The following is a 24,000-nucleotide window of genomic DNA, read 5'->3' as shown; positions in this document are numbered from 1 at the left end:
AGCGCCTTTTTATGTTACTGCTTCCATCACTTTCGTTTGATTCTCGTCTCTCGTCTACTTTGATTAATAAAGCTGTTGCAGTTGATTTCATATCACAACACGAGTCCATTATACTCAACTTCATCGGGTCAGGCAAGTTGACTTCGCGAAAACAACGAGTTAAACTGTTGTCGGAATTTCGTGACAGTTCAGAAATTTCTCTTGCGTGGACGACTCCCTTCCAAACATCTCCCTCTCTCTTTCTCTCTGTCTCTGGCTGCGCGCACGTTGAAATATGCGAGTCGCGAGGCTGGCTCATCTCTCATGTTCGCTTATACATTAAATGCATCGCGATATATATGATCCGCCATGACAGAGGTGGGAGCGACATTTTTCGCGAAAAGTTTCCTCGTTAAGCGCGTTGCTCTGGACGACCGAAAAAGAGCAAGAAAGACCAACCGAGCCGGCTAGATATGTCATTCCGGTGCATTCGCACGCTGTTGCCAAGTTTGTAGAATTTTGTCTCTAGTTTCTATCGGCGTCTCAATGCCCGGGAAGCATTCGTGCAAACGACGAGGAAAATCGCAAAACTAACTGTGAAAACAATTAGGACGAGGCACACGTTCGGGGCTAGCCCGGAGGAAGGAAAGCGTAGCGAAAAATATATCTCTTCAGGTCGAATCAATGAATATTGGCCAATATTTTCCAAACTCCATTGGATTTAGAATAAAATACTTCAATAACTTATCAATCTAATCGATTCGCATCGAGATCACGAGAACTTTCAATATAAATTGGCTCCCCCACAGGAGCGTCGTCACCTTCGATCCAGTTGTGAAATCCAATCAATTAACCCAACGTCCGAGTCTAACGAACGACTCCCCAACCTTTTGCCAGCTTCTTTCAGCTAATACTGAAAAAATAAAGAAAAGGTTGGAAAGAAAAAGTAGCCGCACAACGACGCCTTTTTCAAAGTACCAAACGAGAAATAGATTGCTGTACAGACCGCTAGCTCTGCACCAGAGAAGGCTCCAGAGTAGTATACTCATTTAATTACAGCAGCAGCCCGAGACACGGCAAAGTGGAAACCTCGGACGGTGAATTATTCCAAGTTTAGTAGGGTCCAGGGCGCAAGGAGGACTGAAAACGGCGGCGGATCGTTGCCAGCACCGGGTGCCGAGCTGTTGTAACGAGCTTTTATGGTATCTCGAGACACACGCAACAGAACTACCACACGCACGACAACCACCGAGAGTACCAAGCAATAACCGTTTAAACGAAGCTCGATCTCGGGCTGCAAGAAAGATCGCAAAGACGAATGTCTTCTCGCCGGAAGTGTCGACTAAACGACGCCATTTTGGCTTTTTTACTTGTTGAAAAGGGTCGTTGTCATACACCGCAGTAGAGCAAACGTTTATCCACCAACATTGCCTCATATCTTTAATATGTTATGTGTTCATCGAGATGCGACAATGATCAATCATATATCGAGTTTTCATTACTTTGCTTTGATTCCGAGACGAAGAATTTCTTTCTGAGTTAGCCACCTCGAGAGAGAAGCGCGATTGAACATTCGATTTGAGCTAATTGATAGAATTTTTGTGAAAATAATCGTTTCGAGCAAATGGCACGAGTAAGATTTTCATGTTTACGTTCGATTACAGAAATCTCCGGACTCGGACGTTTTTTCAAGGGATCCGGAAGATGATTGTTCGTCACAAAATAGCACACGGGGGAGCTAAAATTCTCGGTGAAAATAGCACGTCTGACCACGTCGGGATTTATCTCCTCGGAGCTCGAAGGCAAGCGAAAATGTATTTTTACCTCGTATCAGCATGAAACGAAAGAACAAGTATTGTCAAAGGAATAAAAAAGCGCTGACATCGATTTACGGAAATATCCTCGAGAATTGTATGTGTTACGCTGACAAGTATCGAGTGGTTTCTTCCACAAGGTGTTTTTTATTCCTCCATTTTTATATATCGCAAAGTACTGATCCTTTATCGGTATCTTTGAGACTTTTAGCCTTGGTATGTGCGGGGGCTCGCGAAATTCGCTTACGGTTTTACAATGCAATAGCAGCAACAACGGCGTCAGTAGTATCTCAAATCGAGATAGAAGCTGCAACGAAAGGGTGGGAAGAGTGGACGGGAAGATCCCCAACTTTCGGCTCGGCTTCTTCCTCCAGCTTCGGCCTTACTCCTCCGCTTTATCTCCCTTCCCCACTTCCGTTTACCGGAACCACGTCTGCCATCACGTATCCACGTTTCAACCTCTCGAATGTTTGTACGTTTTTCTCTTGTTCCTTTTTTTGCCGGTTCCTCCGTTGCTTCGCATACGGCTGTGAGCCGCGTGAGCACCGGGTAAAACTTTCGAGTCCCAGCGACCTCGAACCCTTCGCTGCCCCCTCCTGCTCTCTCTTCCTCACTTTTTTCGTTTTTTCTTTCTTTTTGTCTCTTTCGCGTATTCCCCTGGCAAGTGGAAAGGCAGTGCGAGAGCCGCAGACGTACACAGGAATATAACGATACCAACGGGGAAAGGAGCGAGCAGCGTTGGGAGCCGGGGAGGGCCTGAGCTGCTCGGTACAGCGCTACAGAAGCAACGGCATAACGTCTGCGGGCCGGTTATGCGATGAGGCCGATCTTATGCGCAAAGTCCCCTTCCGCCATCTTACGACTTCACGGGACATGATTTAATTTAAACTTGTTTGACGAAAACTTTTCGCGAGCTGAATCTCTTCGGAGTACGAGACAGCGAGAGTCGCCTTAAACGAATTCGAATCCCCTGCGCTCACTCTCACCAACTTTTCTCACTTTCTTCCCTCTCTCCTTTCACTGTATCTCTCTTCTCTCTACTTCCTTGGCCTCTCATTTGTACGAATGTGATTTTCATTTGTTCGAATTAAAGAATTCGTCTCGTGTTTTGAAGTCAACGCCATTCGTTCCTGAAATACCGTTCGGCTTCATCGTCACTAGCAGAGATCGGTGTCGAGCTTTTTTCGAATTCCACAGCCATTTTTTCACTTCATTTCGAGTACGGAGGTTTTTTCGTGGAAACAAAAACGCCTTATTCGCAATAACGAATACGTATTTCAAAACATCCCTGCTGCTCCATTGTTATTCGTTTTATTAGTGGACGGTTTTTATGACTGCATTTTTCGAACGTGCGGACACAAAAAGGTGAAAGATTCCGCACGTGCGGGACAAACAATCGAGTGTTTAGTGCAATATTTAGAAAGGGGATTGCGGACACCGTGAAGAATGAGAAAGAGGTTATTGGCGGTGGCGATGGTGAAGTGAAGGAAAGCGCGGGGATGAGATATATTCGAGAAACGAGATGTTCTATATCCTCGTGACACCCTCGGCGTCCGGGGTTTCACGTCATAAAATTTAATTTAATATCGCGTCGAGGCGCGCCGCTGCTGCGTTGCAGGATACGACGAGTCGTAGTTGTTTTCCGTCGCCACGGATCCGTTCGGTGCTGCTGTTGCAGCACATCTCGTTCAGCTAGTGTGCCACCAATTCGGTTGTTATTAATGATAGCAGCGAACCGCCGTCGCGGGTTGATTGGTTTTCGACATGCCAGTCGCGACCACTGCGAGCTGCTACATCCGTAAACCGAGGACCCACCGCGCTTTCGCCGAGCCACCCTCTAAGTTTTCCCATCACCCACCCCCCTTCGATTTGCACAGTTTTATACGTTCACTTAATGGATGAAAAATGTTTGGAATTTCAATATCACGCTTCGTCTCCCACATTCATGTGGCGTACACGCTTCCCCGTATATATTTTTCCATGCTACTATATTTTTTTTTTATCGTTGTGCACACTAATTTGTTGTATGGAGCTGTTAGGCTTTCCATTTCAAGAAGAACAACAGGGGGATAATAAACTCGTAAAAAACGCCGACGCATGTGCCTACGACGTTGGATCGCGGTCCGGAAATTTCGTTCATTAAAATCATCGTCGTTTATCCGCTTCGATTCAATCACGTGGAATTATTTCGGGGTCAAAGGAACACGGAAATTCGTTGTTACGGATAAGAGGAGGCGAAAAGACGACGCTTCCCGTGTCCCAAACGTAATAAGCTTTCATACAGATTTCATATGCCATACTCACTGTAAAGCTCGATGGTAACGGTAGCCGAGGCCGGTCGAGTGAGATTGGTGTTGCTAGCCCTGCACGTCAGGTTGGTGTTGTGGTGATTTCTGGTGAGGCCCTCGAGCGTGACGTGGTTTACCGTCACGAAATTGATCTCGCCGTTGGTAGTTTGGATCTCCCTGACTTCGTAGCTCGAGTTGATCAGCTGAGAGCCGAGGTACCACACGACCCTCGGCTTTGGTCTGCCTGTCGGTCAGAAACGTCGGACACATGCAGTCAATGACATCGTTCCGTCAGCCCATGATTCAACGTATTATTCTAATTATACACACAATCGTGGACAAGACAGATATAATCTAATCCCGAAAGTTGATGCGGGGTCACGTCCTATAAACGCTTTGATTGACACTCGAGTTTCGAGAGAAAATTTCATTCTGCGCACCCAGCCTGCAGTCTGGACTTTCAACACCGATCGTACAAAGACCACGAGATTTGAGCCCGTCGAAGAAGCAACACGCGACTTTTCCGATTACAATAATCTCGAAAAAGTATCGATATTTATCCAATCTCAAAAGCAAACCATCCGATTCGAGGACAATTATTATTGAACCGTTCGATTCGGCGATCTTGAAATTCTCAATAATCTGATTTATAAAAGATTCAACGATACGTTTTTTAAATTAACCCGTAGACACCACACTGGTGCCAATTTGCACTTGGACTTTTAAAAACTTTTTATTTCATCCATAAATGCATGGAACTAATCTTACAACGAGACTTTTTAGGAGTAATTTTTAAGAGTTTGTTATAGAAAAATGGGCAAACTGAAGAATTTTGAAGTTCTGGACACTTGACATTTTCGTGGCTCCAAATTTGCACCAGAGTGGTGTCTACAGTTTAAATGAATCCCCCGAAACGATAAATTTTTCTCGATAGTCAGTTCATACTTGTAAAATCATAGAAATATTCATGAAATTATTGCTTTTCATCTCATAAGCAGAGAAACAGAGAAAAGGAGAGAGACAGTGAGAGATAGAGTCGAACGACGACCCTCATAATCACAGTGCCCTGTCAATCAGGATATTGATACCCTCTTATTTGCACAGGAACGTAGCTACGTTTACCAGAGGTTGGCTTTAGTCGGTACGATAATTATCGCCTCCGAGTTGACCCTAATTATCTATACAACGGATCTATTGTCTCTGTCCTCGACGGTGGTCAGCTCTCGAGTCTTGCGATACAGATATCTATAATCATATTCGTCTGCATTTAACGTAATATATAGATAGGCATATTTGCTTTGGATATCCATCTACTGGTATTTGACGTTCGGTTCATCGTCTCCGAGTTCGAGACCGGTTGATATATACACATTGGTTCCCTTACACGTTGCTTTCCTCACGAGCAACCATGCCCACAAGTCTCAAGATCACTCCATCAGTCACGTACTATTGAGTGTCCATAGATACGCGCTCTTGCTTTGTACGGATTTCGGGTATCGATTATTTGTAGTCGCCCATGAATTCCCAAATTTGATCATATAAATTGGCACGATTAATGCTTCCCTCCGGAACACTCGATTCTCCTCGCACGCGAATTTAAATCCAAGAGAAATTTCAAATTACGCTCAATGGCATTCGACCATTTCGCTGTTCGCCTTATACGCTTAGAGTATTACAATTTATTGGACATTCTTGCCAAATTCAATTAGCAGAGATGGCTTTCGGTTTTTATCGAAAATTTGACTTCGCGCGGATGAAATACCTCGTTTATTACGTGCAAACCTTTCGTTTCACTCGCCTTTTTTTCATCCCGATATCTTTGACTATTTGCGGACATACCTGAGAATATTTTCTATTCGAAAAAGCCCTCAAATCCTGCTGGAAATTTCCCTGTCACGGTGAACTTCGTGCACTATGAATTGCAGAATATTGAGGCTGTTTCGAATTTCAACTTTTCTGGAATTTCGAATATTCTGCCCGGAGGAGTTTCTCTGGAAAGCGAGACTCTATTAGACCCACGGAGTGTCGTAATATTCCGGAAAATTCCTATTATTCGATGGATTCCGAGATAAACTTCGAACCAACTCGATTGCTCGAGCAATTTTGGTCCCAACGAACGAAAAATATCCAACGAAATGGCCTTTCCGAACAAAAACTTCTACCAAAGGAAGCCGTTGAATAAAAAACGATTGCGGGATCCGTATAATTTCGAAAATTGTCGGAACTCGTCGCTCGAATAGCTGCAGAGCTTTTTATGTGTACATTTTCGACACTTGAGTGAGCGCTCATTCGGCGTGTATTCAAATTACTTTCGTAATGACGCTGCTTGATTTATAGTTTTGATTCTCGATTTTCGCATACGTCTGAAGTTGCCGGACGTTTAATTCCGGTCGGAACTTTGATAACCAATGATCCATTAAGATTTAATGGGAGGTTCGATAATCCATCGGTGCATTGATGGGACGAAAGAGTATACGGAGAGCCTTTTATACGAATATTTCGGATGAATTTGCTAGAAAAATTTGCTATGTTTTGTAGCAGCGCTATTCTATATCGTCATTCTATTACATTTCACCAAAGTGCATAGTTATTTTGATGCCGAAAGCAGTTCTCTCTAATTTTACTATGTACGACAGGCAAAATTTAGGTCTGGGACATTCTTACGTCGAACGATGTATCGATATCCGAATGTCACTCGTGTCTTTGGCGAAATGCTTAAAAATTGGTGAATCAGACTGGACAAATTGCTTGAAATTTTACTATGTGCCACTGGTTAATTTTCATGTTTATACTCGCAACGCCTCATATAATTGGTGGGCGCATGAATTTTGCTATGTTATTGAGCAAAATTTAATGCGGTAAATGGGAAAATACGAAATTATGCAATTTTTCGTATAGCGCAGAGAAACGACTGCCATGTTATCTCCCAAATTTTCATCAAATCATTTGATTATTTACTATGTTTTTGATAAAATTTCGCTCGGTGTTCGTTTTTTATATAGTACAGCGCGTTATTTACTATGAACTGTGGTAATGGTTTCCCAAACTTTTGCATTGTTTGACACACTCTGGAGCGATTATTATTATAATATCGATGTGGTCCGACGTTACTATAAAAACATAGTAATTTTTGATATAAAAGTCTCTCCGTGTGTCAAAATACTTTTGGACTGAAATTTGCTCGATGATGAAATTTCGTGGAGGTCGAAGTAGAATCCGGGAGGCGATTTCGTTGGGACTGTGCAGAGCTGGACGACGCGGTTAAACGTTTACGTTCATAAACCGGTAAACTGCACGGACACGTAGATTGTTGGTTTGTCTCTTTCTCGTACTGTCGGGGCGAGTGCGGAGCAGTGATTTTGCATCGGGTGTTAAAACAAACATTTTACGGGTACCGGGTGTCCATTCGTGTGCTGGGGCACGCGCCGGCTCGCTCTAGCTGCTCCACTGCGAGGAACCTCCCTCTTCATTAGTACCGATACCACGTTCAGGCATCACCAACACCGCCTGCGTGTCGTTCGTAATTGCATTTTGTTATACGAAACCTACCGACTGTCAGGTGGCTGTACGTGGATGAATAAATGCAAAAAATGTGATTCACGCCCGATAAAAACATGTGTTTCGTATTATGTTACTACGATACGGAATTGAATATCGAGCGACGGTGGAAGCGGGGGTGTATAGAAAGCGCAGTTTAATCATGCGACTTCCCCCCTTTTTCTCATTTCCCATTGCATTTGTCTCCCGGCAATTTTCAATGCCGAAATTCGCTCACGGGGTGTGTTCGTCCTCGGTATACGCGTAAGCGAATGAATTCCATTTTGAAATTCGAGTTATGCCCATTCGCTCTGTAATTTCTCGAATTTGATGGCACTTTAATGTTTCGGAATGGCAAATGAAATTACAGACTTTCGCTGAATATGCTTCCTTATAGTATACCGAGAGCAACGATCTGGAAAATGAAAATGTAGATAGCGACGAGGAGAGGAGGGAGGTACGAGGGAAGGAATGCAGGGATGAATTTCGCAGACACTCGAAAAGCAGCAATCTTTCAACGCGTTGTCACGCGCATCCATTTTATTTCAACTGTTCGTTCTCCATTTTCTAACTATCGAGTGACCGAGTTTCCTTCCGCGAGTCCAATACTCTACAAACAACAACAGAGTGAATAAGCGTAAATAAAATAAATCGCTAAATGAATTGCTCCGCGCGCGCTGCGATATCGCGCAGAGTATTTTTTCATACTCGCCGTACCAAAGCGAGATCGTTCTTTTCCAAGCGATCTAATATTCACAGATATGAAATTATTGTTCGTATGAAAGCGGCAAACGAGTTGCCACGAGCACACACACGCGCACATACTGCTGCGGAATGTACCACCATGAATAACCAAACATTGCATCCGCGTCGGTAGCAAAGTGCTGGCTGGAATCCGAAGCAGCAGCCATTGTTGGTATTTGTGCAATACGAGGGTGGCAACATTGCGCATGATTTTATGCGACATTGCGATAAATTGAAGGTAGCAACTCGGGAGTTTCTCGGTATTGCGTTCAGTGTTGAGTGACGAAAGAACGTGTCTTCGCGTTTGACATAAATTTTCAACTCGCTAAGCGATATTTGCGCGACGTTTTCAAATATTTTTCTTCCCCTTCGTAATAACTTTCCCGAGGATTTATCATCATTGCCGTTGTCACCTGCAACGCACACGCCGAAACGCACAATTCGCCTTGCAAAAGCAAACAAACCGAAAGCATACGCGGTATGACAATGAAATATTGAAAATTTCGCTCCCTTCCCCGAAGCTCTTTTCCTAACCATCGATATATCGAGGCTCGGGAAGCAAAACGAAATGAAAAAGTCTGCCTTCGCAAAGCAAACTGACTCCAGTAAACTCATCAGTTTTTCACACAAGGATAATGAAATCACTGACACCGGCCCTCCTTCTTGTTTCCATCAATCTCAATGCTTTGTTCCCAAGAATATGCGTTCAACGGTCGAGCGATTTTTCCACTGGGCATGCACACGCTAATCCGGAAGTACGGGAAACGTGCCGGACAATATCGGGCTGAGTTAACGCACCGTAGAGTTATGGAAAGAGGAGAGTAATGCATCGGGAAATAGAGACGCGTGTATACCTATGGAGATGCGGCTAGAGTAAGAGATTATGTCGATACACGAGTGTGGAAACTTGGCAGGGGTGAGGGGCAACGAGAGCAGGGGGAGGAAGGGTGAACGGACGACAGCAAGGAGGATAGGAAAGGAGCGAAGAGAGCAAGTGGGATGGGCCAGGGGGAAGTGCATTGGGTATAGTCGTCGTTTCGCAGACTCGCCGAACCGTGGCTTCCTCTTCCGGGAGGAAATAACAATTACTTTTGGGGCTATCCCGGCTAGTGCACGAACTATCCCTGTACAAGCTATCCATATACGTGTATATTTCTATATTAGCTACGACGCGCTTGTACACAGATATACGCGAGTTTGCTCTTAAGCTCGAGGCAAAGTTAAATGTGCGTTCACCTTAATGCTTAGCCACAATTTTTCTACCTCACTTTCCTCCTCCTGGACCATACTATACTCGCCATTCTCGTATAGCTTCAGCTACTCCTGCGACTCCACCCTAGTATATACGTTATCCTCTCCTTTTTTCTGCCTTTATTCACGGTTTTTCTGCTGCTCCTCCTCCTCCTCCCTATTTTGCCTCCCTTTTCTTACTTTCCTCGCACTCGTTCTCTCCGTACTTTTGGTTTAAGTGTTTAAAGTACAGCGATGGAGGATGCTGGTCCCGGCTCTTCGTCGCTGCTGATTGATTGGGAAGAGGACAAGTCTTCGGAGTCTGCGTCCTGACACGTGTCACGGTACGAGCAGCTTCATTCGGTATTAGCGCTTGAAGTTTTTGTAGAAAGCTCTTGGAACAGTGGCTTCGAGTCGGCGAGCATGCATCAAAAATGTTGTACAGATAAATTGATGAGATAACGAATAGACATCGAGATTGTCAATGATACACAGGATGTGATTTTGATTACGAGGGATCGAGGGCTTTGCTTCGATGGGGGAAGGGAAAAGTCTCTCGAGTTTATGGGCTTGTGCTATTTTCTCGTGGGCTCGAGCTTACGAGATTTATGTTTGAATATTATCTCGTCGTATATTCATTATTGATTGCTATAGTTGCAAAATTGTGATCAGACAACTTTTCCTCCACCAAGGAGGAAGAGGGATTATAGTGTTACGAGAATTTCCGAGTGTTCAGCTTGAAAGAATCGTCACGGATGTACCGGAAAGCGCATAGCTCAGAATGTACCGAGGCATATGACTATACAATGTTCAATATATACGTACATCCGGAGATTCGGATTAGAGGATTCTCGGTATCTTAGCGAGTCATCCACTCGTGGCACGGTCTCTCACTCGAACTCCTTCAGCTCGTCTTTTTTTTCGCCCAAGAGTCTTACTCCTACGCGTTTTTTTTTCTTTTTCATCTGATCCTCTCTTTTCTCCTACTGGAATTCTGCGTTCCAAATGAAAAATCCCATTTCCCTTAACCGCGGGGACTCCCCTGGCGCAAGGCCAATTCCATTTAGACGTTCCTGCACATACTCTCGAGGTGGAAAAGCTGCAGCGGGGCGAGGGAAAGGGGAGGATGTACTCGTGGCACAAGTCGCCCAAGTGCTTCGCTTCTTCAGTCCCTCTTCTTCGTCTTGCGCTACCCCACGACGATGAGCGAAGAAGACCTCCCTACAGAAGCTGTGGCTCCTTGCGCGACGAAGCGTCGAGATAGGGGAAGGGGCATGCACGGCCAGGGGGAGGAGAAGGAGACGAAACGAGAGTGGCAAAGTCGTCCTTCGTTGCTGTTGCTTTGTGCTTTGCTTCTGCTCGTGATGCCCGATGTTGAGACAGACAGAGATGGACGGATCGAGAAAGCTCTCACACTTTTTTCTCAACCTATTTGCGGCGCCTCTTCGCACGTATAACGCTCCACACTGAATTTCCCTCCCCCGCGCCCTCTCCGACAACCCAACTGGACTCTTGCCAATGTGATTCGTACATACCCTCGTACAAGACCACGACAACAGACAACGCGTTTATAGTTGTGATTCTAGCGCACACTAGCTCAACTCGTGCTTTTTCATCCCTCCGGCAACGACGGGCGTCGAGACATCCGGACCTTCTCCTATACGCGATCTCTCGTCAAATGACGAGGTAAGGATCTCCTCCTTCTTCCCGTTTTATGGAGACATTCATTCTCCATCGAGTATTCCTTACTTCGGTAATGCGCTTTATTCCTTTTTCAGCCCTCCTTCCACTCTTTCGATTCATTGAATTTTCTTATTATTATTCTAACCGAAAATACACGCTCCCTCACTCTTCTCATTCGGTGATCCCAAATTCTAAATCTACGGTTACCGCGATCCTTCGTTCGAATGGCTTTGCAAAACCGTGTAAAATTGAGGGTTAACGTTGTGAACTTCAAACACCTTCCCTTCATAAATTCCTGTCACTGTCGCGAATGTTGTTTCCAAATCGTCAAAATCCACGCTCTGAGTAGTTTTTTAACAAAAATATAAATTCTCGTTCATTGGTATAAGGGCCGTTCACGATGTACACTGTTAAAAATGTCCATAGTAATTTTACAAAAAAATTGTAGGAAGTTTTTACGCACCACGATTTAGCAGTAATAAAACCCAGCATTGTAATTTCCCTACACGACATATCCCTACTCAGTTTCGGAAAATTAAAAAATATTTGTTGTAATACGACCAAGCATTTGTCGAAAATTTGTTCATTCATTTTACAATACCAATATTGTAAATTTGCTAAACAAATTTCGATAAGTTGAATAGTAAAATTACAAAACACTTATGTTGAATTACTAAATCTATTTTATGCAATTTGTTCAGAATAATTACAATATCCGTTTTGTAAAATTAATTAAAAAATTTTCGATAAACGCTTAGTCGTGATGCAACAAATATTTTGCAATTTTCCGAGACTGAGCTGGGATATGTTGTGTAGGAAAATTACAACGCTGGGTGGTTTCAGTACTACTAAATCCTGGTGCGTAAAAACTTCCAACAATTGTTTGATTAAATTACCAAGAAAATTTACAATCATCAATTTTATTCACAGACCAAGATTAGTTTTCGATGTTCAAGAATGGTTTCGATGCATCTGTTTCTTTCGCTGCTTGGTGTGGTAGTGATGGATTTGGTAGAGTACTTTCATCGGTTGTTCCGAAAATCAAATTAATTTACCATCTTTTATTTGTCCAATATCAGTATAAATTTATTTAACTTTTCTTTGGTCCGTCACCGAGCGAGTTGATTCGCATCGCCGTAACCAGATGCGATGATTTTTTCACCAACTATCGTTACGCGTTTAATTCGTTGCGAGTAGAAATAAAATAAAGGCAATCGAGTTGGTGCAGTATGGATGAGAAAAATGAACAAGTTTTTCTGGGTCAAAAAAGAGAGATGTGGGATGAAATGAGCACATGCTACCAGGCGTAATCTCATCGGCCATTATCGTCTTATCGTTATTACATCGTTCGCTGCGATTCGCGTATTTTTTTGTCTTTCAATATCACACACACACGCACACAAACGCCTCTGCACATTCACTATCCGCACGCCATGCCAGGCATTAATACGAATAATAAATATCAAGGAGACCCGGAATGGTTTTAATCTGGCAACAATTTTCTCCCCCTACACTCGAAAATCCGTCGGCTCTAACGGGACTAGTGAATTGCTCGGATAATAATAATCGGACGAATAACCGTGTGCCACGAAGATAGCGAACGCGGGCATTATCCACCCTGCCTATGTCTACTGTACCCCGAGAAAGAACACTTTTCAATCGTTCACAAGTTTTTTCATATCTACCCCTCCCTCCCCCCGGCCCTTCCTCTCTCTCTCTCTCTCTCTCTCGTGTCTAATCTTCACGTCCTGATTATCTTTCATATCGTAACGTAATAGCGCTTGCTGTTATTCAAGCTTACCTCCATGCGATTCGCACACGAGCGTCAGATTTGCACCCTCATCGGCATAAACTATCCGTAGGTTGCTCATGTCCCGTCTCTTCATGTCATAGATTTTCGGAATGGATGGAGGAACTGAAAGCAAAAACATACAAATGACATAATTCGTGAGTATTCTCGATTAGTGTTGTGTAAAATTACACATTTTTTCAGTAAACTCGAAGATTATTGGCGAGTTGGACAATCGCGAACGTTCTTTTGCTCGAATTACCAGAATTTTTCTATAACGGTAAAAGCAGCGAATTAAACATGTCCGTCGGCCGAACCCAGTCACGTTTTTTCATCTCGGTATGCCAATACACAAAGATTCGTCGTTCGATGGTTCGTGGTCGTACGTGTCTCTCGTTTACTAGAAGCTCACGTTTGCCTTGCTCGTCGAACGTCATCAGGTGTCCTCTTTTACGTCGATAACACAAGACAAACAAACGGAGGAATGGGCACAAGAGAGCAACGTGTATTGGCGAAGGCGGCTCGGTCGGCCGCGGTGTACCATACCGGGGTTGGTTGTTCAGAGCGCGCTGGTAAACATGCAACGCTGTGTTGAGCTTTTGCCTCTCATTGGACGGAAAGTCGCTCAACCGGCAGAACTTGCTCACGGCTATTGTCACTGCGTCGCGGGACGGTTTGCTTTCGCTATACTTTATACCCTCGAGCATGTACCGGTTGAATAAAAAATAGCGCCGCACTTCCGAATTCGAGCAAAACTTGAGAAGTTTCGATCAGGCGGTGTCGAGAGTCACCGATGACGAATGTGGCGCTGGCCAGGTCATGTCAAACGGACGGAATGTGAAGCGGCTTCTCTTGTCCCAGGGCGCTCCATGAATTTTTATTGCTTTTTCAATAACCGAATTCGCATCGGTTCAGTAACAAAAATCAGATGAACGGTGTTCAGCGTGATGGATACATGGGAATTTTTCTCTTTTCGGTTGCACGCGATTATTGAACACTCTGTACAACGACGTCAGAACATTGTGAGAAAAGAGAGATCTGACTCCCGTGCGCACATATGCGAGGCTTGAGCCTCACAGACGTCCAGAAAGCGCGGCTCAGGATGGGAAACTGGCTGGTTTGTTATCGGTTGATGTATGCATGTTGATGCTTTTCCTCAGGTCGCTGTTGCTCGGATCCGCGGGGCATCGAGGTAACTCTCGATGCGAAAGAGCCCAGAGAATTTTCGTTAAACACATATAGCGACCGGGAGCATAGTGAAATGAAGATCCGTGTACGTGTGTAGGGAACTCACGTGAGTCCCTCTCAGCCAAACTCGATAAGCGCGGCAGGTCACGATGGAAAAATATTTTGCATATGCTTCCCTATGCACCTGCAAACCCCGACACATATGCACGTGCACCTATTCTCCTCCCTTATTCCGTTTTCTTTATAGACGCTCCGCAAGAGAGCACGTTTCTTATAGATATACTCGCGGGTCAAAGGTGTTTGCTTCACAAGTATAGCACGCCGTGTTTGTTATGTACGACGAGTCCAGTAATTTCATTCGACCGCTGACGGAAGAAGGCTTTTGTGTCGAACCGGAGCACGCCTTACATACTGGGCATACGGAAAAGACTGACGTGCTCTTTGCACCGCTGCGTCGCATTCGTATGTGGTACGGTAGCATGAGCTAAATCGAATTCATCAAGATTTTTCTTTCGAAAAACAGCACTCGGATTGTAATTAATGAATTTTGGAAATCAAAGTATCAAGGGGGTCAGTCAACGACGTGACTGTTTGAGAGTAGAACATGTAACGATGAGAAAAAAGAATCAGTGAGACGCACGCACTATTCGAATGTACGTTGGTTGAGAAACAGCGCGATAAATACCTTTCAAGCATACATTTTAAATATGCGTCAGAACTAGAATTTCTTCCCACAGAATATATCAGAAACTTATTTGTCTATGGATCCCTAAGCTGTAAAAACCGGGCATTTGTGCTGGGGCATTAAATGTTTAACTGCAAATAACCCCAGAATCAAAGTAAAAATGTATTTTTATTTCAAATTTTTTATTTTAATCTTTATTCGTAATGGTAAGCTCATCAAGTTAATATAAAATAAAATGTGTAAAACATTGGATAGATGTGGTAGAACCTCATAGTGTAAAGTCTGCTGTAATATTTTGGCAATTTGTAGTAGACCAAACGCCTCAATGCAAATAAATTCATTTCATTACATTATTTGAGAATAGCCCGTGACGTTTCGAAATTTCTTGTAAATTGTCACGTTGCCCAGCCCCGAAACGGCCGAAGCATCGCAACGGATGGGAGGCAACTTTTTATGAGTATACTTTGAAATATTTTTGTAGCAATAACGTTAATGACAACGACAGCGAATCGGTCATCGAGTTATGGCGCAGAGCCCCGGGGGCGAAGTAATTAATATTGAAGTTAAATAATGTCCCTGATGCAAGGGAGTCGCATCTGTAAACTTTACCGCGTGTATTATGTACTCGAAAATAATGGAATTCTTGGTCTCCAAATACGGGGAAACTCCCTTGAGTGTTACGGAGAAAACGCTTATTAAAGTCACTTTGATGTTTCGATGCACTAGGATTATACTTCATGTCTCGCCCTTCGAGATTACAAAGGTAGTATAGCTACTTGAGGTCCACAATTCACACGTTTAGAGTAATATAATTTTTAACGTTGCCGTCTGGGCGCTCCTATCGTCCTCGATCGTCTTTTCTCGTCATTAGTAATTTGTGTGTCACACAGGAAACACGTACGAGTAAACGTCCGTATTGATAATTGGGTTATTTTTTTATAAAAAACAATAATTTAAAACAACAAGATGGGGAAACACAAGAAGAGGGCCCACAGTGAGGACAGGAACAAGGAAAAGAAGGAGTTGAAAGATCTCGTACTCCGATGTTTGCCCCAGTCGCTCCATGATATAACGAACTACGGGGAAAAAACCAATTCAGGTAAATGATTTTTTCTTACAAAATTGGGAAAACAGAGGAGATCTTGTACGAGAGACAAGGCACATCCTCAAGTATTAGGTCAAGTCTGCACGAGAGGCAGAATGACGAGCTTGTAAAATGTTAAATTCAAAATGTCACACGAGAGGTGACAAAAGAAAAAAAAAAAAAAAAAAGAAAGATCAAGTCGGACAGGTTTAACTGGACGATATTCACGTCGTTTACAGGAGATTCAGAACACAACAAAAAAGATCGAGATATCGATACAGAAGACACCAGCTCAAATTCTGAACGGAGTTTAGACGACTTGGAAAATCAGACTGACGTACGGACAAATGAGAATCAAGATCTACAAGTCAATAACCAGCCTCCACAGGAACATCAGACGGAGAATATACAGACCATCGTACAGCAAACGGACGGCCAAAACGAAACTGTCACTAGCGGAGAATCAACGCTAGTCTTAGACGAGGACATTATAAAAATAATTGGAGAAGAACCTGAGACGACAGAAAGTTCTTTGAAAATCCACCCCAGCATATCAAATCGATGGAACCATTGGTTAAAATCAGGCTTGAAAAAAGAAGTAAAAGAGGAACTTCTGAAAAAATATCCGCGCGCTGGACCTTGTCTATTGGAGGCTCCGATCCTTAACCCTGAAATAGCGTCCACATTGAATGAAGTCGCATTGAAACGGGACAATTATTTTTGCGAGACACAAAAACTAGCAGGAGCCAGTATTTCAGCTCTCAGTCCTGCTGTATCTCTCCTGTTGGAGAACGAAAAAGTGGACTCAAAAGCGATATTGAGTAATATCTGGGAGGCAACAATGCTACAAACAGAATTACACCATTCCCAATCGATTGCACGTAGAGCCTATATTTTACCTAGCCTAACGAAACAAGTAGCGACTTCACTGGGAAAAAGAGACATAGATACTCACTTATTCGGAGACAAGCTGGGGGAAAAAATCAAAGAAATGAAAATCATGGACAAGATGTGCCAAGAAATAAAGATTCCGACGACGAGGAAAATCAGCTACAACAGTTCGGGAAACTGGAAGAGCCCGCCGAGACAACGGAAACCGACAACCTCGACGGGCTACAGAACCAAATACCAACAAAAGATGCCTACACAGAGAAATGGGACGAAACAAACTCGCCAATACAAATCGAACTCGACGCGGAATCAAGGCCATCGTTATCAACAGAGTTCCAACAAACCACGATCACAATAAAGGATGGACTTAATCAGGTTAATCTCGCGGGTAGACTGAAATATTCTTTAAATAATTGGAAACAGATTACATCAGATAATTTTATTCTCCAATGCGTAACGGGCTATAGGATTAAATTTAGAGAGAAACCACATCAAAATCACGGCAGCAAGGGAAAAATCTGGAGTTCCCGAGAATCCGCAGAAATTCAAAAAGAGATAGATAGACTTTTAGAGATCGGGGCGATCGAAAAATGTTTAAGCACTCCAGATCAGTTCCTATCAAGTTATTTTTTGAGAGAAAAATCAAATGGGTCGAAAAGGTTCATTTTAAATCTTAAAAAGCTAAACGCATTTATCGACACGGTACATTTTAAATTGGAAGACCTCAGATCAGCATGTAGATTGTTGGAACAGGGAATGTTTATGGGGTCAATTGACATTAAGGATGCCTACTTTGCGATACCGATACACAAAAGAAGTAGGAAATACCTCAGATTTGAATTTCAAAATAAAATTTTCGAATTCACATGTCTCCCGTTCGGGCTGTGCACGAGCCCATACATTTTTACGAAACTGATGAAACCAATAATGAGTAAACTAAGACAGGAGGGATATATGTCGGTAATTTATCTTGATGACATTCTGTGCTTCGCATCATCCAAAAAAGATTGTAACCGTAACTTACAAGAAACATTTAAATTGCTTGAACAACTAGGATTCATAGTTAATAGAAATAAATCCTGTCTATCGCCAGACACGAGATGCCGATACCTCGGGTTTATATTAGACTCCGAAAGGATGATAGTAGAGCTTCCAACTGAAAAGAAGCAATCGCTCGCTATTCAAGTAGAGGCTTTGAAAAGCAAAAACACGTGCAAAATCAGAAGGTTTGCACAAGTTATAGGCATGTTGATAGCTAGTTGTCCTGCAGTCGACTATGGCATCTTACACTGTAAGTTATTAGAAAAAGCAAAAATCGAGGCTCTTAGCAAAAATGAAGAGGATTATGACAGAATTATGAGCATTCCAAACTATATAATCGAAGATCTTATCTGGTGGCAAAAGAAATTACCTGTCGCTTTTAGGAAAATCAGAAATTTCAAGTTTGAGAAGGAAATTTTCTCGGATGCGTGTTTGACGGGATGGGGCGCATTCTGTGGAGAAGAAGGGGCTCATGGAGAGTGGTCACAAAAGGAAAGGTCTTGTCATATTAACCACCTTGAATTGAAAGCAGCTCACTTGGCACTAAAAATTTTCGCGGGAAATTTGACTGCTACAGAGATTCTTTTAAGAGTCGATAATACAACTACGCTAGCTTATATCAATAAAATGGGTGGAACCAAGAGTGAAGGGTTACACAAACTAGCGAAAAAATTATGGGACTGGTGCGAAAAACGAGACTTATGGGTACATGCGTCCTATATTGCTTCCGAAGACAACAAAGAAGCAGATTCTTTTTCGCGACTCGCGAATCACGATATGGAATGGAAGCTAGCTGAATACGCATATAAAAAGATCACTAGCACCTTTGGAACTCCGAATATGGACCTTTTTGCGTCAAGGAACAATAAAAAATGTGATTATTATTGCTCTTGGGATAGAGATACACAAGCTTTTGCTTTAGACGCATTCACGATAGACTGGAGTCGGTGGTTTTTCTTCGCATTTCCACCATTCATATTAATTTCTAGAGTATTACAGAAAATTAAAATTGACAAAGCAATAGGCATCCTCGTAGCTCCTTTATGGCCTAGTCAAAATTGGTTTCCCGTATTTAAAAATATGATAATAGGAGACTGGATTATCTTCGAGCCGAATGATAATTTATTAACTTCTCATTCCAGCAGCATAACGCATCCGCTGAGGCAAAAACTTACCCTGGTGGCCGCGAAATTATCAGGCAGGCGTTAAAGAATAAAAACACACCAGAGGAATCAATCGAAATTATAATAGCGTCGTTAGAAAGTTCGACTATTCAACAGTACGATTCAACATACAGATCATGGTGGAAATTCAATCAAGAGGCACAAACAAACCCCTTGAATATTTCAGCAACCAAAGTTTTAACTTTCTTGACCAAAAGGTTTCAAGATGGAGCCAGTCATGGAACCCTAAACACAGGGAGGGCAGCTCTTGCACTCATATCAGTGGGGAAAATCGCGGATTGTAATCTAATTAGTAGATTTCTAAAAGGGGTGTATAAGATAAAACCTAGCAAACCTAGATATGACACAACGTGGGACGTAGACCCAGTTCTGGACAAAATATCGAATTGGTACCCTATCGAATCACTGGACATCAAAACTCTTACCAAGAAACTAGTGCTACTCCTTGCTCTAGGTACAGCTCATAGAATTCAAACACTGGCAGCTATTGAAATAGGAAATATCACGGAAACTACGAAGGGACTGGAAATAAAAATTTCAGATCGTATTAAAACATCCAGAGCAGGAGCAGTACAACCTTTATTGAAATTACCTTTTTTCAAGGATAAACCGAGCCTTTGCATCGCAAAAACTTTAATTCATTATTTGTTTAGAACAAAAAACCTGAGAGGTAATGAGAGTAAACTACTCATTTCCTTTAATAAGCCATACTCAAAAGTATCAAAAGATACAATTGGAAGATGGATAAAAAAGAGTCTTGGAGAACTTGGAATAGACAAAAAATTCACGGCCCATAGTACACGCCACGCGTCAACGTCGAAAGCAGCAGAAAAAGGAGTTACTATTGATGAGATAAAGAGAGTTGCGGGCTGGTCTCAGAGATCCAGAGTATTTGCGGATATATATCAGCTCCCTATCGAAATTCGCGAGAACAAATTCGCAGAGACAGTAATGTTAAAATAAAAAAAAAAAAAAAATTTTCACAAATAACTCTGAATTTCTACCTTTGTAATCTCGAAGGGCGAGACATGAAGTATAATTGAACCATCAAGCGAGCCCGCCGAAGGCGGGTGAAGCTCGATGATAATTATACGAATGTCTCGCCCGAGAGATTACCCACCCAACGTTACTTAAACCATTGTAATAATTGTGAGTGTTTAATTCAAGTTTTCAATAAATCCAGTAAAAATGAACATATACAAGGAGTTTTCCCCAACCCAATCTCTCGTAAATGAGAAAATTTTTGTTTGTTTTTTGTTTTACAAACTTTAAACGGAATGACGAGAAAAGACGATCGAGGACGATAGGAGCGCCCAGACGGCAACGTTAAAAATTATATTACTCTAAACGTGTGAATTGTGGACCTCAAGTAGCTATACTACCTTTGTAATCTCTCGGGCGAGACATTCGTATAATTATCATCGAGCTTCACCCGCCTTCGGCGGGCTCGCTTGATGGTTCAATAAAATGAAATTTCGTTTGTTTACCATGAATTCCGTCATCGCTTTTCAACGTCTGTTCAAAACTGTTTGATAACTGGAATTTATTAATGGTTTTATGTAATATTTGATAACATTTTCCGCTGTGACGCACTCCTCTTTACTCTCCAATGCCTCGACTGATGAAATTTTACAGTAACTGGAAATAATATCCGGCGATTCTGAAAGAACTATTGCGCGTTTCACTGATTTTATTGAATAAAAAATGGACACGATTAAACGTCGCTTTCGTAATTTCTACAATATCAATAATGAATCGCTGGGATCCAATATTAATTAAATTTGAATGTAAACAATAGTTGGATTTTGAGTTGTGGGCACTCATCGCGGACTGATGATTCTCTGCACCGTTTTTCCAAATAATTCCCATTCGGTCGTGAAAACTGATAAAAATACATTTTTGCAAAGGCTCTCGAGTACGGTTTATGGAATTGGAAATTGTACAAGTTTTCAATTCCGAATTGATTTCATAACCTGAAAAAGCTTCGTTGCAATATTGGTCCTTAATACTAGTGAGCGCGTTCTACCACTCTTGTTAGGTTTATGCGCGGTGTACTATTTTGGATATTATTTCGACAGCATCTTTTGTTCGAACGTAGAGAGGCGCACGAATATGGCGCTGGAGGATGAGCCGAGACAGTGAAAACTGCGTTTTTATGAGGGCTAAGGTTTCGTCCCTTTCTATGGGATATTGAGGCGTTATATTGAGAGGGGAAAGTGTTGGTATCACTTTTGTAAATATTTTTACATCTCTCCTTGGGGAACCCTTAGAAATTCATCGCCCATTTCACCACCTCCTTTCTGGTCTTGAGTGTCCCCTTTATTTTATAGCTCCGACTTCCTTCCTCTACCTCTTTTTTCTGTATCCATAGTTCGGTCGCCGCCACGAGATCGTTTATTAATGAAACGAAGTACTTTCCGAGGCAAGAAAGCCGCTCGATACCGAAAGCTAATTTTTCACTGTCTACTCAGATCGAGGCGAGGGGCGCGACGGAGAATTCGAGCTCGGGCTCGTCGTTGCCTTGTTCCCGGTTAGGTAACAAACAAAACATCGGGATTTAAAGGAGGAATAAAGTCGGATTCGAAGTTTTAATACTAAAGTACGATGCGAAGGGAGAAAGAATGAGCGAGAAAGAAACGTCAAAGAACGGAAATAAATTAACGAGCACGAGAAGAAATTCATTGCGCGTTAGTATCTCGCTTCTCGAAGAGTCAAAATATTTGTTGTTTAAAAAGAGGTTACGGTGCGCAGATCGACGTGTCACACTGGCATAAGCACGATGAAATCCAACGCTTTTTTAACGAACAAGAACAACGAGGTGGCATAGTTTTTTTAAAGCAGGTTGACCTCGTCCAGCACTCGCGTTGTGGAAAGCCGCCGGCGCAACTTCGCATTTTACTTTTTTCATTTGCTCCCTGAAAACTCGACAATTGCTGCCACGACAAATCCGTCACCTTTCTTCTCTCAACACTTTTTTTCTTCGTCTCCTTTTCGACTATCGCTCTATCCACGATTATAGCTATAGCTCATTTTTTCCCCTGCTTTGATAGCAACTTCGAGGCTGTTTCGACGCCGGAGGAATTCCCGGAAAACTTTTCCTGAGATTGAAAATCCTTCCTCTCTCCTCCTCTCTCTTGCTCCCTCTCATTTTTTTCATTAGTTATATCGCTCATTTTATTTTCCGGTTTATTAAATATCCTCCCGTGTCGTTCCTTTATTTCACCACTTTATTCTCATATCCTCGTGATCATAACGAGATCTTTTCCCCCAAATATAAAAACACGAAATTTCAATATTCCGATATGCAGTTTGAGCTCCAGCTCCGGACGTTCGTTTTCTGACGTCTCAGTTTCTGCAACTTTCGCCTCCAGCAAGTCAGTCGGTTTCTTTTCCGTTACGAATTATACCCATAAAGCTCGATGGAATCCTGCTGTATCGTGTACCATTAGATATGTATCAAGAAAACGTGAACATGCTCGAAGGAAGAGTGAACGTGTGCGTGTGATTCCACAGCGTCGATCGCCTTCATGTGTGTGTGTGTGTGTGTGAATTTTTTTCCTCCAATCTCGATCGGTGGTGGAATTCATTATTCGATGGATACGGGCAGTCGGTATATGCTCAGAGAAGGAAAATGTATTGAAAATTGAATTTATTGCTATATAGACGAATGTGTGGGAAATAAATCGGAATGTAGGAAATGATGTCGGAAGGGTGCATGAATTTATCGTGTCACGACGTTACCTTGCGTATGGAATTTCGAATATACTCGAGAATGAAAAAAACAGTACGAAAAAATTAGGCAAGGGAAAGCGGGTGTCTCGTTGGGGTTTCGATTTTCGAGTGTTTGTTTTTAATTTATTTACATTTTTATTGGGTTGAGCCCATACCGAAAAAGTGAAGTCTATTCGATTTTCGAAGGGAAGTAGTTGGACTAAAGTATTTCGTTCGCTATACTGAAACTGGGTTAGGAGAAATATTGAGTAGTGTGAATTAAAAAACGCCCTTTTTGGAAGTATTTTATATATTTTATCGACATCAGCAACTGCATGGAGCAAAGAATGATAACGTTAAGAGAACAAAGTTTTTCTCGTGTGTGGTTCGTCGACCTGGAAGATTATTTCTCCGTCCAGTTCACCGCAATAAAACAATGGTTTATATTTATAGATGAAAACGGTATGCAGTTCTGGCTTGGTTTTTCTTACTTTAACGATTGCGCGTACTCGCCGGGATATATAAAAAAGCCCAAGGCAAACGAGAAGATTTTTGGAGTATTATAGATGTATGTATAGTCGCACACATTATCTAAGCGGAACAATACGAAAGAAAAATCTCTTTGCTCGATCGTTCGCCGGAGCTTTCTTGGATGCAGAGCACAGAGAGCGCCTCCTGCTCGAGTACCCGAGGGCGTCTCGTGATTCCTGGATAAACACGATAAAAGCTATAAATGCTGGCATTTACGCGGAAGCTCTCGCCTCGAACCGAAACACTTCGCTTTTCTCTCCGCCTCTCTCAAACTGTTCTCTTTCTCTTTTCATATAGCTCGCACGAACCGAGCTATAATATCACAGGAGATTACGTTCCGAAATTTATTACGACTACCGCACAGGCATCACCTTTCAGAGCAATATCTTTAGTAAACACCGTCCCCTTTACGTACCACTAAAAGTTAAACTTGTCATGATATAAACAGCCCCGAATACGTGGCAAGTGCAACACTGAATAAACATTGTCGTTGAAGATAACCGTCTCGTTCGGTGTGACGCTTTTATCAGAATCCTCCTTTAATTAGTGTGAGAATATGAGCCATTAAGCTTGATTAAATATCGATGAGCAAATGGAACGAAGTTCGTAACTTAATCAATT

General features: G+C 42.5%; 1 protein-coding gene across 1 annotated transcript in view; it reads right to left on the bottom strand.

Moving 5' to 3' along the window:
* The window catches only part of LOC122409167 (hemicentin-2-like), a 144,615-nt gene that overhangs the window by 57,060 nt on the left and 63,555 nt on the right, over positions 1 to 24,000 (bottom strand). Inside the window, exons 5-6 of the mRNA XM_043416507.1 lie at positions 13,077 to 13,190; positions 4,098 to 4,325 (exon numbers count right to left, since the gene is read on the bottom strand). Of these exons, the coding sequence (XP_043272442.1) occupies positions 4,098 to 4,325; positions 13,077 to 13,190 (342 nt within the window). The remainder of the gene's footprint in view (positions 1 to 4,097; positions 4,326 to 13,076; positions 13,191 to 24,000) is intronic.

Source organism: Venturia canescens, chromosome 4 (genome assembly GCF_019457755.1).
Source record: "Venturia canescens isolate UGA chromosome 4, ASM1945775v1, whole genome shotgun sequence".
Classification (NCBI taxonomy): domain Eukaryota; kingdom Metazoa; phylum Arthropoda; class Insecta; order Hymenoptera; family Ichneumonidae; genus Venturia; species Venturia canescens.
This window is presented reverse-complemented; position numbering and strand designations above follow the sequence as displayed.